Source organism: Kogia breviceps, chromosome X (assembly GCF_026419965.1).
Source record: "Kogia breviceps isolate mKogBre1 chromosome X, mKogBre1 haplotype 1, whole genome shotgun sequence".
Lineage (NCBI taxonomy): Eukaryota > Metazoa > Chordata > Mammalia > Artiodactyla > Physeteridae > Kogia > Kogia breviceps.
The window spans coordinates 96,649,079-96,662,083 of NC_081330.1; the positions used below are offsets into that span (position 1 = coordinate 96,649,079).

The 13,005-nt window shown below is 40.1% G+C and overlaps 1 protein-coding gene across 1 annotated transcript in view; it reads right to left on the minus strand.

Moving 5' to 3' along the window:
- Positions 1–13,005, minus strand: part of MAOA (monoamine oxidase A) — a 75,821-nt gene that overhangs the window by 45,441 nt on the left and 17,375 nt on the right. The window contains exon 3 of the mRNA XM_059049999.2: positions 2,806–2,943. Within this exon, the coding sequence (XP_058905982.1) occupies positions 2,806–2,943 (138 nt within the window). The remainder of the gene's footprint in view (positions 1–2,805; positions 2,944–13,005) is intronic.

Sequence of the window (13,005 nt, forward strand, 5' to 3'; positions counted from 1 at the left end):
AGTCTCTGGGGGTAGGGACAGGTTGGAAAACACCACCTAACATCTGTCCCCAGTGCTTCTGAGGCTCAGGCTTAGAATGCCACATAACCATGTCAAAACTTGCACTGTAGACACAATCTAGCAAAGGTCAAGAATAGTTCTCTGGTGAATACTAAAAATCATCCTAGAGTAGGTTGGAACTGGATGCACTACAGTTTGCTGACAGAAGAAACAATGGAGGCGTTCTTGAAGGCTGCACATCAGGAAAATCTAAGAGTTGAAGCAATCTGGATCATAAAGAATATGGCTTGGTTTAACTAGACAGTGGCAATCTTCCAGTGATTCACCCACTTCATTTCAGTGTTATTTACAGAAAAGAATACACTGTATTAGATTACAGAAGCTGGGGTTGTCACGAGAGCTGATGCAGAAAGTGTCACAAAGACAATTTGTACTATTAACCCAATCCACTATCATGCCGGGGGGGGGGGGAGTCCTTTTTTACCCTAGAAGTGAACAGAACAGTGAGAGTTGAGATATTCTTAAATAAGTGGAATTATTTTTTGCTATACAGTTTATTATCAGTCTTACCTGGAATGGTTAGATGAATATCCTGCTTTTTCCCTAATCTGGCCTCCTCACTTGCTAGTTTCCTGGTCATTATAAAAACATCCACTACCCTGAGTATTTCTCATTGCAGAAACGATATGATTTATTAGAAACACTAGCAGAAAGGTACTTATTCAGATAAAATAAATTAACCTCTAACTGATGCACTAGTTTTTTACCTTAACTTTGCTGTCTACCTTGGGTGAAAATACGCGTTCCTTGGCAGGGTAAAGTATGTGAGAGGACGGTTTAATGGTAAGTATTTATTTGCTGCGCTGTGTGGCTTGCGGAATCTTAGTCCTGCAACCAGGGATCAAACCTGGGCCACGTTAGTGAAACCACCAAGTCCTAACCACTGGACCGCCAGGGAATTCCCTAACGGTATTTCTATTCTCCATCTTTTTATTACATGAGATTGTCTTAAATGAAAAGAACAGTGTTTAGCATCTTAAATATGTGCTTATTTGTAAGTAAATCCTAAAATTCATGAAGAGCATGTGCTCAGGGGGTAGGCAGACCACTACTAGTTTTATACCTTTGTTCCAGTCACTCTACCTCACTGAACCTCAGTTTTCTCCACTGTAAAGTAGAGCATAAGTTTGCTCAGATTCCAGGATAATCATCAGACTCATATGCTTCCCAGTTGGACTAAACAGTGAATTTATACGACTGTTTAATTAGCAGTTGAGTGCAAAGGATTTGGTTTCTCTCCCTACATTAAATATGATAATACAGGTAAAAGTGCTCCATGAAGGTTAGTTGCTATTACTCTTACCTTTTTTTTTTTTTTCTGTACGCGGGCCTCTCACTGTTGTGGCCTCTCCCGTCGCGGAGCACAGGCTCCTGACGCGCAGGCTCAGCGGCCATGGCTCACGGGCCCAGCCGCTCCGCGGCATGTGGGATCTTCCCAGACCGGGGCACGAACCCGTGTCCCCTGCATCGGCAGGCGGACTCCCAACCACTGCGCCACCAGGGAAGCCCCACTCTTACCTTTGTTATCACTTTCTAGTCTGGGTAAACAACATGCCGTGCAGAGATGACAAAGTAGGGAAGCAAAGGAGTTTTTCCTTTTTGATCATGGCCTATTGAAGCCAGCACTCATAAACACTTTGTATAATTCTTTTGTAGTTTCCTCATTTCTCCCTTGACCTCTGAACCTAGTTTTTCTAAAGGCTGCTGGCTTGTTTTTTCGTGTGTCTCACTGCCAGACTCTCCCAAGCATCCCAAACCAACCCAGACCAGCTATCAGAGTTTCCCAAGATTCCTGATCTCCCTGGTTGCACATCGGTGTGCATATACTTCGAGTATCCTTCATTCCCTGCTCTGAAAGGCCCTGAAGATGCCAGACCTACATGATTGCTGGGGTGGAGTGGAGGCTTAAATGTGTCTGTTGAGAAGTGATGTGGTTACTGGTGTGGGAATCCTGGCATTAGAATGAGTAAGTAACCCCAGCCCTGACGACTCTAGTTCCAGGAAATGGGCTACAATGTCAGATCAGAAATTTGATTTCTCAAGGCACATTTCCAGACTCCAGCTGTTCCATGTTTGGCTTCAGTAAGAAACAATAACATGGGCAACAGTTGCTGTTTCTTGAGTGGATATCAGCACTTAGAGTTTAAACAATCTCTTGTTTAAACAGTAGGAAACCGCACCACTGAGCTAGACTTCCCAAGAGTCATGGCTAGGTGCAGAGAAAATTATCAAAGTGTGCAAAGAAATGTCAGGTAAGGATGAGGATGAATCACCCATTCAAAGTCTTAAGAAGTGGCCTCAAACTGTTGTGTTCCTTGGGGCCCTAGAACTGCCTCATAGGTGCCTCAGCGGCTGCCTGGGCTGTGTGTGTGTGTGTGTGTGTGTGTGTGTATTTCTGGTGCGTGTGTGTGTGTGTATTTCTGGTGCCTCCCCCACCTCCAGAGGGAGGGGAAGGAAGGAGCCTTCCACTCCTACTCCAGTTGGACTAGAGGTGGGGCTGTAGCCCTCAAGGGCCACAGTGGGTGAGATGGAGGAGAACCAAGCTGAAGCATGACCACTTGCAGTGCTTCCAGGAGTCCGCAGGGAGTTTTTAAAAAGAAGAAGAAAAGAAAGGCAGAGTACTACTTTAAAGCTGAGAACCTACTTTTATGATTGCTTTGAGAAAAAACAACTAAAAGCAAAACCAAGTGCTTTCCCAAATAAAATGCTCCCCTATTGGTCAGTTGAGTAAAACATCAGGCTTACCTTGACATATTGAACAAGACGCTCATTTACGTTCACTTTGTAAGTTTCTAAACCCAATTCCTTAGATAATCGTAAGATCCTGTTCTGGGTTGGTCCCACATAAGCCCCGCCAACGTCTACGTAATCAACATGTTGGTTCTGTAGAAACAGAAAAAATGTCCAGAAGACTTTAGTTAGAACTCTAAAACAAATGTTTCTATGTCTTATAAAAAATAACGCTGTTTATTTTTTACAATTTAAATGTGCCTTACATCTCTCTTATAAAGTGCCACTGAAAATAGCAAATCTTTCTCCTCTACTCGAACCCTATAGTACACTCATCATTAAGCAATCCCATTTGTCGAGTTATTGGTGACGCTGATTCAGCAATAACACGCATAAAGAATAAAGAACACTGTAGTATGCCCTGCCGATCTAGATCCTTTTCAAAGCGTTTAGCTTTATTATCTATGCTTTTCTTTGGGGTTGTTGCTGGAGGGGTCACCCAGAGTTTTATTAGGCCTAATTCTCTGATTTCCAGCAGATGAAATCTTCAATCAGCCCACACTGGTGGGCTCCTGATTCTATCTTAAAACACTTGCAGGGAAGAATGCATCATAGGAAAAGAGTACCAAAAGGTATGAAAAGATTCATATACCTAAAAAATATGCAAACCTTCCTCCATAAACCAAAATTTACTTTCCTCTTGTTAAATGCACTTTTCCATTTTCCCCAGCTTTTTTAGTAACACATTGCCCCATGATTTAATCAATAAATTGTAAAAAAAATTAATAAATAAAATAAAATTGTGCATTGGTGAGTAATCATTCCTCCATGTGTTTCTAATAACTTCTTATGGGTCTGTTTCTATTTTGTTGTTTATACCAGTTCTAATTCGTGTTGCCGTTTCTCCTTGTTTGCCTGATTATCTTTTATTGCGTCCCACTGACTGAATTTGAGAAAATATAGAAATTATCTGAATCCTGGGAGGATTATATCTTTCTCAGAGAGGATTTATGTCTGCTTCTGCCCAGCACCTGGGGACGCTAACAATACTAGATAACTTTATTGCATTTTGTGTGCCTGAGACAATTTGAAGGCAGGTTGAAATGCAACGTGGCCTAGTCCTTTTGCTGTTCGCCCATAGCGCTAGGATGCAGTCCAACCCAAAGCACAAGGAGTTTACCAATACATCCCTCCATATACACACACTTTGGTGGGCTCTGGACTTGACCTTCAGTTGCCCTAGCTTTGTAAGACTTTTGAAAAGTACTTCTTAGTCTCTCACTTGCTTCTTCAGTGGTCAGTAAACTCCCACCTCTCCATCCCCAGGGGAAAAAGCAGGTCAATGTTTTCTGGATGTTGGTCTAGTGATTCTTCACTATCTTGTTAGCTCTCTGAAGCTTTGAAGGGGTGTGTGTGTGTCTGTGTGTGTGTACACGGTGCAATTTGTCTAGTCTCCTTATATGTAGTGGGAGGGCTGGGATAATTTACCTAATCTGTTATTTCCAGAAAATCGATTGTCTAGAATTATGCAACCTTGCCTTCCTGGGGTAATATAACATGATATTATCTTTCCATTGCAAGATATGCTTGGCTAACATTTTGTTTAGAATTCTTTTTTTTTTTTTTTTTTTTTTTTTTTTTGCGATACACAGGCTTCTCACTGTTGTGGTCCTCCCGTTGGGGAGCGCAGGCTCCGGACGCACTGGCTCAGCGGCCCTGGCTCACAGGCCCAGCTGCTCCGCGGCATGTGGGATCTTCCCGGACCAGGGCACGAACCCATGTCCCCTGCATCGGCAGGCAGGTTCTCAACCACTGCGCCACCAGGGAAGCCCTTGTTTAGAATTCTTATATCTGTGTTTATAAGTGAGACTGAGATTGCCCCATGGTTCTCCTTTCTTCTCCAGCCCTTGTCTGTTTTCTTGTATTACAGTACTGTTAATCTCATGAGTTAGATAGAAATCATACTTTCTTCTATTCTCTAGAAGGCGTTCGTATATAAATAGAATAATCTCTCTTTCGAACATTAGGTAGAACACACCTGTAGAGCTATTTAGGCTTAGTGTTTTCATTGTGGGAAAAATTTAAATTACAGATTCAATTTATTTTGTGGTTAAAGGACTACTCACATTTTCTATGTCTTAAATCAGTGTTATTTTTTATAAATTATATTTTCTCATCATATATACATTGCATAAGTTTCAAAACTATTGCTTTAAAGTTCATGACCTCTTTTTTCATTTATTTATTGTTTATTGTATCAGTAGTTATATCTTCATTTTCATCCCTTTTGTTGTTTAGAGATGTCTCTTTTTCCTTTTCCTTGAAAAATCTTATCAGACACTTGTCTAGTTTTAATAGGACTCTTCAAAGAATCAACCTTTGTTTCACTGATCATCTTTATTGAGTATTTTCTATACCACTGATTTATGCTCTTTTTTCCTCTTTTGGGGATTTCTTATACTCTTGATTTTCTAATTCCTTGCATGCTTAGCTTATTCATATTGAGCCTTTTGTTCTTTTCTAATAGAAAAATTTAGGCTATGAATCTTCCTCTAATATGGTTTTAGCTACATCCACAACTTTATTTTAGTATTTCCATTATTGTTCGGTTTTAAGTATTTTCAAATTTCCATTACAATTTCTGTCTAGATCTGTTTCTAAAAGTTTTGTCATGTTTTAATTTCTACAACTGGAATTTTTTTAGTTATCTTTCTGTCATAACTGCATTGTGGTCAAAGAATATGGATTATATGATATCAATCCTTGACGCTTACTTTATGACCTAGCACATGGTTGATTTTCAAAGATTTTCCATTTCTGCATGAAAAGAACATAGTCTTCTGTTAAGTAATATGCATGTTTTATACATGTCCATTAGAAAAAGATTAATTGTGCTCAGCCTTTGTTTGCTTCACTTATTATTGACTTAGAAAAGTATGTTAAAAAGCCCCTACACTATTGGGCATTTATCTTTGATTCCTGTCAATTTGTGCTTTATATTTTGAGGCTCCATTATTCTATATACAAGTTTAGAATTGTTTGGTCTTCTGGGTCTTTTATCACTATGTATTGAAATTTAATTCAATGAAACATTTTTTTGTTTAAATCTTATTTTGTCTGATATTAATATAGGTAAAATAGCTTAGATTAGTATTTGTATACTATCTCTTTTTCTATCTTTCAGTTAGAGTTTTCTTTATTCTGACATTTCCCACCTTTTAACTGAGACGTTTAGCCCATTTATATTATTATTTCTTTTAAAATGTCTTAACTTTACTTATTTTATCATGGCTTTCCATTTGTCCCACTTTAACAGTCTCATGCCTGATTTCTTTTCTTCTTTTGGATTAAGGGTTTTCTTCCTTTTGTTTTAAGTTTTTCTTCTACTTGTTTGGAAGTTATACTGTCAGGCCTATTTTTTTTCTAGCTATATTAACATGCATACTTAATATATTCTAAAGTTTATCAATACATTATCTTTCTATTGAAAAATACAAAACCTTCATGCATCAACTGTGATCACCCTTCTTCTAATCTGTAAACCATAAAAGTACCTTGCTTCAGGTTTATTTGTCTCCCAACAAATTTGACGTTATTTTGTTTTATTCTGTTGATGTTGCTGAATTTTATTTAAGTATTTACCAGTATCTTTGCTCATTGTCTCCTCTTAAATTTCAGACCTTTTGTTTGTTATCATTTTCCTTCTTCTTAAAACACAGCCTTTATAATTTCCTCTAATCTGGGTCCTAAACTCTCTATTTTTGTCAGTCTGATAAAAAGATAGTTCTAGCAAGTAACAAATTCTGGTTATTTTCTGTTTCTCTCTCAGAACAGTGAAGATATTGTTTATCTTCTGGCATCTATTTTTGCTGTTGAAAGGTCACTCATAAGTCTAATTATTGATTTTTTTCAGAGTATGCATAATTTGTCTTTCTCTTTTCTAAAAAAAAATTACTTTTAGACTTAAAAGAATTTTTTTAAGATCTCTTTTCTTTGGTATACTGCAGCTTCTGTGTCCGGGTGAGAATTTCTTTTCCTTTTTCATGCTGTGGACTTGTTAGGTTTCCTGGTATCTTCCAACAATGCTGGAAAATCCTCAGCCATTATTTTTTCATACCATCATAACACTATCTTTCATGTCTTAGCTGCTCCTGCCCTTGCCCCACATAACGTGTTTTCCAATCTTTGGCTCTGAACTGCATTATAGATAATTCCTTCTGATCTAGTTCACTCATTCACTTCAGCTGTGTCTAATACACTGTTTAATCTGTCCCTGAGGTTTTTTCATTTTAATCAGTACATTTTCATTTCTAGGAATTATTTTTAAACTACTTGATCATTTTTTTTAAGTTAATTTTCCCTGCTGCTAATTTTAAGCACGTCTTTTCTTTAAAACATGCTACAGTAAGTTTTTATTCTGTGTATACTTCAACTATTGCAAAATCTTTCTGGATCATTTTTTCTATTTATTTTCCTTTAGTGCCTTGTTTCCTTGTATGCTGTCACTTTTGACTACGAGTTGCTGATTTTCCTTAGAACTTTTTCTGTGTAAGTTATTTGAGGCCTGGATGGAAACGATTTGAGTCTATTTCTGTCAGCTACCTTGGCACTTTAAATATTCTGTCCAAGGTTTTTCACACCATATAGGTAGTGTGAATTTAGATTGAAGCCATGGACGAAGGCAAGCTTTATTTTTCTCCCTTTTAGAATGGTAAGGTTTATTTCTCTTTCACTTTCATGTACAGAGTATAGCACAGGAGATTCCAATTTGGAGTGTTTCCTATTAAATTCCCTACCTTCAACAGGTTCTGGATTTTATTTCCTGTTCTCTGCATGCCATACAGCCATCACAGTGGAATTGCAGAATCTTCAGGGTTCAGTAGACATTCAAGGTGAAAGTCAAATTTTGAGCTCATTTAATCCCTAGGCTTCATGTTTTTACTTTGCTTTGGGGATTCATTAGTTCATTCAACAACTATATCTTGAGTGCCTACAAGGTGCCAGGTACTGTTCAAGAAACTTCTGTTACATCAGTGAACAAGATAAAAATCCCTGCTCTCAAGGGGCTTTCATTTAGTAGGAAGAGACAGAAAATGAACCACAAACATAATAAATAAGTATCTTAGAAGTTGATAACAACAGTGAAAAAGAAGAAAAAAACTAGAGAAGGACAAGGCAGATTGAAACTGCAGAGGAAAGAAGGAAAGATTTCAGCTTCAAATACAAGGGACATGTGGGCCTCTGAGAAAAGGTGATATTTGCATAAAAGACTTGAAGGAGGTGTGGGAGTATGTGCATATTTGGGACAAGAGCATTCCTGGCAGCAGAAAGAGCCACTGCAAAGATTCTAAGGGAGAAATCTGCCTGCTGTGTTCAAAAAACACAGGCCAATGTGTCTGGAGCAGAGTGAGCAAGGAAAAGAGAACTGGAGATGAGAGTAGAGAAGTTGCGGGGCGGGGGTGGGGGGGAAGGGGGCAGATCATGGTACGCGTCACAAGACATTGAAAGGACACTGGCTTTTACTCTGAGTGAGAAGGGAAGCCTTTGAAAGGTTTTGAGCACAAAAGTGCCAAGATCTGACTTAGGTTTGAAAGGCTCATTCTGGCTGTTGCACTAAGGCTAGATTATAAGGGGCAAGGGTAAAAAGCAGGGAAATTATTTAAGAGGCTATTGCAATAATCTGCCCTAGAGATCATGGTGGCTCCCACAGGTGGGCGCCATGGAAGCGGAGGGAAGGGTTGAATTCTGGGTATATTTTGAAGGCAGAGCCAAAAGAATTTCCTGACAGAGTGAATGTGGGGTCTCAGAGTGTTGAACATGACTCTTGAGTTTTTTGGGGAGTTGCCATCCTCCTTTACCGGGAAGGCTGATGGAATAGTGTTCTTTTTTTTTTTTTTAAATCAGTTTATTGGTTTTGTTTGTTTCTTTTTTAAAATATAAATTTATTTAATTATCTGTTTTCTTATTTTTAGCTGTGTTGGGTCTTCGTTGCTGCACGCAGGCTTTCTCTAGTTGCAGCGGGAGGAGGCTACTCTTTGTTGCGGTGCATGGGCTTCTCATTGTGGTGGCTTCTCTTGTTGCAGAACACGGGCTCTAGGCACACAGGCTCAGTAGTTGTGACTCGTGGGCTCTAGAGCGCAGGCTCAGTAGTTGTGGCACACAGGCATAGCTGCTCTGTGCAGCATGTGGGATCTTCCCGGGCCAGGGCTCGAACCCATGTTCCCTGCATTGGCAGGCAGATTCTTAACCACTGCGCCACCAGTGAAGCCCCTGTTTCTTTTGTTTTATTTTGCTATTGAGTTGTATGAGTTCCTTATAAATTGTTACTAACCCCTTATCAGATAGATGGTTTCCAAATATTATCTACCACACTGGTTGGCTGCCTTTCACTTTGTTCATGGTTTCTTGTGCTGAGGATAAGCTTTTAATTTTTATTTAATTAATTAATATATTTATTTATTTAGGCCATGCCACATGGCATGTGGGATCTTCGTTCCCCAACCAGGGATCGAACCCGTGCCCCCTGCAGTGGAAGTGCAGAGTCTTAACCACTGGACCAACAGAGAAGTCCCTAGAATAGTGTTCTTGATGAAGAAGAAAAGAAACTCAGTTTGGATGTGTGAAGTTTGAGATGTCTGTTCAACATCCAGGAGATCTGCAAACTTCTAACTTCAGGGCAGCACAGTATATTTTATTCAGCATTTTATTTTAAGAGGGAGAGTCAATCAGGCTTCCACTCTGCCATAATACCAGAAGTGATCTGTTCCTTTGACTTCTTTCATCTGTCCCTCATATAATCCTAACTTTCCCTTTTACTAACTATTGGTGTTGTGCTCCAAACCTTCTCCAGCATCCTTTTTAAGACAGGAAGCACAAAACTGAAGTCAGTATTCCAATAAAATTTAACAAAGACAGTAATAGAACTCTTGGGAGTTTCCAAAAAAGATGTCTTTAGAACACAGACACTATTTAAAGTAAATAATCCTAAGTGAAGTAGTAAAAAGCATGAGACATTTTACAGAATGTTTCTTTACAAAGTCGAAACATTTGAAAGGAGGTGCCCCAGATTCAGCATGAAGATACTGGAACTGTAATACCATATTCTGCTATGTTGCCCCTCAGTCTTTAGGATCTTGCATTTGATCTCATTATTCAGCCTTTGAAGAGGCCACAAACACGCAACTATATTAGGAAACAAATACGCCAACCCTGTGGTAGCCTTGCAGGCATTTCAACTTAATTAATTTGGTCCTGAAGAATTATGGGGGAATCACACTAGGAAAAATTGGGAAGTTCTGAACAAATAGAAGATCTATCTGAACAGTTGCCAAGTGACAATATCAAATTTGACATTTCGATACTTAAAGATCCAGAGTAATTTTTATGGCATCTCCTCCCCAAATCCTAATTGATTATGCTAGTAGAAGCAACTGTAACAATATTAAAATTCAGTTTCTGATTAAATACCATTTCTGTCCCTGCTTTGTAAAGCCCCCCCTTTTCCCTTCTATTTATTTGAAATCTTATAGACGTCAAGTCCTACTTTCTGAGCATTTCAGAGTTCCTCTCTCACATACCTAAAGGGAATTTTAATATGATGCCTAATATGCAATAGTTCCTGTATGGTGCTGGCATATATAAATGATGTAGCATGAAAAAGCAGCCTGGGACAATAACATAGATGGGGATAAGCATGTTGGAATTCTCATTTCCCTTGTACAAAGAAACTTGTTCTTAACTGAAAAATCCGCAACACGACGGATGCTCCTATTTAATAACCAAAAGGTTTTAGAGATAAGAAAAGTAGGGCAAAGAGACAACTTAATACCTCTCTCCAAAATAAAGGAACGTTTTTCAGAAAATGACAGGAGAATCATATCTAACAAGCTGGTACAGGCAGAATATGCAACCTTTCTTTTGCACTACAAGTTGGAGGGAGCTTCAAGTACATTTAGATTATATCTCACTGCCCAGATGAGAAAAGTGACATGTAAAGTGCTAATGATAGTACTCACCCAAGGTATGACAGTGTGTCGGGCCAGTACAGGGGTCAGAATCCCAGTCTCCTCACTCCCAGACCAATAGCCTCCCAGAGGACTACATCTGAGGAGGTACTCAAATTCTCCAAATGCAATTAATCTGGATTCACATTAATTTAAAGCAAGCGAGCATACACCGAAGAGCAGCACTTCCGTAGCATCCCCTACGGATCTTATCAAAATGCAGAGTCAGATCCAGCAGGTCTGGGATAGGGCCTGAGATTCTGCATTTCTATCAAGTTCCAGGGTGATTCCGAGGTGGCTGGCCCACAGGTTACTTTGAGTAGCAAGGCTGTAAGTAAGGCTGTACTCTGAGAGCTGAGCAAGGTAAAAATAGGCTTATGATACATCCCTGTACATCTAAAAAAGCAGAAAGTGAATGAGAGAAGGGGAGCCTGGCTTGGTGTGACTGAAATGGCTGGTACAATATCCTAGTTCAGATGTTGGTTGGCTATTTCATATCCATTTATATTCCCCCTTTCCCATGCCTGCTTCTATTATGCAGCTTGGAAATGTTAAAGACTTGCTTTCCCAGGCTCCCTAGCAGTTCAAGGGTAGCTGTGTGCCCCAAACCTAGCCAATGAGACTAAAGCAAATGTCTGCTGGGGTCTTCTGGTAAAGGAAAGGCTTTGTTGCAGATAAGACTGGGGCTGCCTCTTCACGCTCTTTCCTGCCTTGAATGAGGACTTGATGCTGACAAATCCTGCAGCCATCTGGTTACTATTAGGCAATAAGCCAACAGGAAAAGAATGGCTGAGCAGAAAGACAGAAAGCGTCTAAAGATTCGATGACAAAGCTGAACCCCTGCCCCAGCCTGGACTACCTACCACCAGACTTCTTCTTATGTAAAAGAACCGAATGTTTGTATTGCTTAACCAATTGTTATTATCACTGCATAAGCTATTCTGTTATAAATCTGACACATCTTCTAATTAGATAGATGCTTCCTCTCCTTCCAGTCACTTCAACAGTCTGGTTTTGTCCTCACTGCCAATCCCCAGCCTTTAACACTCTGTTTCTGTGCTCTAGCAAGGGGGCTCATTAGCGACCTTCTAAATGCCAAACACAAGGGCCCCTACTCAGCCTTCATCCTGTGTCAAATGCCTCTGGCATCTGATTTTTTTTTTTTTTTTTTTTTTTGCGGTATGCGGGCCTCTCACTGTTGTGGCCTCTCCCGTTGCGGAGCACAGGCTCCGGACGCACAGGCTCAGCGGCCATGGCTCACGGGCTTAGTTGCTCCGCGGCATGTGGGATCTTCCCGGACCAGGGCACGAACCCGTGTCTCCTGCATCGGCAGGCGGATTCTCAACCACTGCGCCACCAGGGAAGCCCTGGCATCTGATTTGATTGATCGTCCCTTCTCTTTCCTCTGCTGATTGTCATGGCACTGCCCTAATCTGGTCTTCCTCCCCAGCCTCCACTGCTTCTCTCTGGCTCCTCTGCCCCTGCACCCCCTTTAAATCTGCATGTTCCCCAAACTTCCATCTTTGTCCGTACTTCCTTTCTACCTTACATCCTTCCTGTGTACTTTCATCAGTTCCAGATTTCAACATCCTGCAACCATTTCTTCAAATAGTAATAAACACCAGTTAGCATGCATTTTTCCAAGATGGTGATGTAAGCCCGAGTATAAAAAGGCAGTGATGTAGCAAGAACTGGGCTTCCTTCTCAAGTCTAGCTGACCCCACCGGAGCAGCACACCTCTTAGGGAACAAGGACTAAGGAAAAAGCTACACAGAAATATGCTACATTTGCCTCTGCTTACTGCAGTCACACTTCTTTTAACTGTGTATTCTTGGATAAATAAGGAACCTATACTATGTGTGTGTGTGTGTGTGTGTGTGTGTGTGTGTGTGTGGTGAATGTACAGTCACTTCAAGTCCAGCCAAATGAGACGCTATATACTCTATTTAGGTCTCTAGTATGGAAATGATGAGGCTGTATTGAAGTTATTTGTTCATGTTTGTTTTCTTTACTAGAATGTAAGATACTGAAGGTCAGAAGCTGTCACTCTTTGGTGGGTGTTTGTTGAAAAGAACAGATACTTATTTAAGGCAGTAGTTTAGGGTTATGGAGGACCAACGGCTTAACTTCATAAACTCTTGAGATTTCCTCCAGCTGTGTGACTTCCAGTGACCCCCATCTCTAGTTTGTGTGAGATTTTATATGTAAGTAT